General features: G+C 41.0%; 1 protein-coding gene across 1 annotated transcript in view; it reads left to right on the top strand.

Moving 5' to 3' along the window:
• gtdc1 (glycosyltransferase-like domain containing 1) overlaps nt 1–2,132 on the top strand; it is a 27,724-nt gene that overhangs the window by 5,424 nt on the left and 20,168 nt on the right. Inside the window, exon 2 of the mRNA XM_013915202.1 lies at nt 441–652. Coding sequence (XP_013770656.1) covers nt 441–652 — 212 coding nt within the window. The remainder of the gene's footprint in view (nt 1–440; nt 653–2,132) is intronic.

A 2,132-nucleotide genomic window follows, 5' to 3' on the forward strand; every position in this document is an offset into this window, starting at 1 on the left:
TTGTTTTTATGTTTATTTATTGTTTTTATGTTCAGTTTCAACTGTTACGAAGTTGATGTGCAGTTAATAAGTGCAATAAATATTTATACTGGAAAAGAGAATCGTGAGAGAATCGTGATCTCAATTCTAAACCAAAAAATCGTGATTCTCATTTTATGCAAAATCGTGCAGCCCTAGGGCAGAGCCTATTCCAGCTCCACTGTTTAAGCTTTTCCACTTTCCCCTCTGACAGTTCAAACCCTCCTGATTTCCTGCTGTGACAGCCCGGTGCACATGTGTCCTTATATGGAGCGTGTGGGCGTGGCTGCACACAGACGCTGAGCGTGCACCTGTCGCACCTCACCGAACCTGATTCACTGACGCTCAGGTGTTTCATGACTCTGAAGAGTGAAGAGTATATGACTCCATCTGTGAGTAACAGCTCTCATCTGCCCTTACAGGAGACCACGCCTCCCGCACAGGAGACCCCGCCTCCCCGCATCCTGCTGGTGGAGGCGTTTTATGGCGGCTCGCACAAACAGCTTATGGACCTGTTGAAGGAAAACATCGCGGGCTGCTCCGTCTTCACGCTACCTGCCAAAAAATGGCACTGGAGGGCAAGAACAGCGGCGCTCTACTTCAGCCAGAACATCCCCGCCTGCCCGTCATACAGGTGAGACCCAGACAGGTAACACAATCCACACTTTAACCCTCACTGTGGGGTGGCTGTGGTTTAAACCTGCATGTAACTAATAAACTGTCCCCACCTGAACTCCTCGCCTCGTTAACTCTGAGCGCAACTGTCCATTAACCACTGACATCACCAAACGAGAGTCAACACACAGACAACACAGACATTTAGAGGGAGGTCTCAGAGGCCTCGCTGCTGCATGAGCAAAGACTTACCTGGTGACGGCCATGAGGATGAGCCTGAGGATCAGAGAAGAAGCTGCACTGCATCAGCTGTGGATGCAGAGGAGGGAGGCTCGGGGAACTCCATCAGTACATGTAATGACTCAGATTAGGAATTAAGCAGCGGCTGTGGTCCCTGCAGGGTAAAAACAGGTAAAACTAGAAAGTGCATTTTCTGAAGAAACTGCAGTGTGAATGCTGAAATCTCAATATGTGCACTGAAATTAATTAATTGCTGAATTTCAAGTTAAAAATTTTGAATGAGATGAAAAATACAGAAATTTTCACCTGAAAACCAAAGTTCAGAACTTTTGAAAGCTGATGTTCACACAGCAGAAGTTGGAAAATAGCTGAAAATGTTTAAATGTAAATTAGAAAAACTTAAGTAATGGGAAAAGAAAATTTTAGAGTCAGAAAACATCTGAATGAATATTATGATATGAAGTTCATATTCTTTAACCCTTTAAGACCTACCATAGAGCCAAGTCCGCCAGAGCTTATAGTATATTTTTACATGCTGTGGACCCATTTTTTGGAGCATTTCAAGTTGCTATACATCAATACAACCATTATAGCCCAAATTTTAATAATATGTCTGCATTAAGTGCATAGTAATTACATAAATTGCAAAAAAGTGCAATAAACTACAAAAAAATTGAAAATCGTTTTTGATTTTTTAACATATATTTCTAGTTAGAGAAATTTAAGAGGCTTATCCCTCAAAACTGTGCAACTTTTTTGTATTTACAAACTAGTTTCCCACCAAAGGAAATTTATTTTGAGTGTCTTCATAGTTTTATTTTTGAGATACACCAATTTTCATATACTGCAGGAAAAACGAAAAAATATATTACAGTGCAAATTTGCAAAATAACAGCATATGCATCCAAATAAAATATTTCCAGCAGTGCAATATGAGTCCTCAGCATCCCAGAAACGACACAGAAAGTGATACAGTCAAACATAACTTTTAAAAACACAAGTATAGGCTCATAAGGCCACGATGGTAAAAAACTACATTTCCACAAAATGACGTCACTTCCGTTTTCGGGCAGGTCATGCAGTCATGTGATAGTTCACGCTGATGGACGTAGGAAGTGTTACGAACAGCTGATCGGATCGGCAAAGCGTGTTTCTGGAATATTATGTTTTTGTTGCTACAAGTGCTTTTTATGCAGTTTTTGCAAAGCTATATGTGGAAGGAAACTGTTACCCAGAACAAGCTGATGGCATAAGATGTA

This window comes from Pundamilia nyererei, unplaced genomic scaffold, assembly GCF_000239375.1.
Source record: "Pundamilia nyererei isolate P.nyererei 1_Seehausen unplaced genomic scaffold, PunNye1.0 scaffold00269, whole genome shotgun sequence".
Lineage (NCBI taxonomy): Eukaryota > Metazoa > Chordata > Actinopteri > Cichliformes > Cichlidae > Pundamilia > Pundamilia nyererei.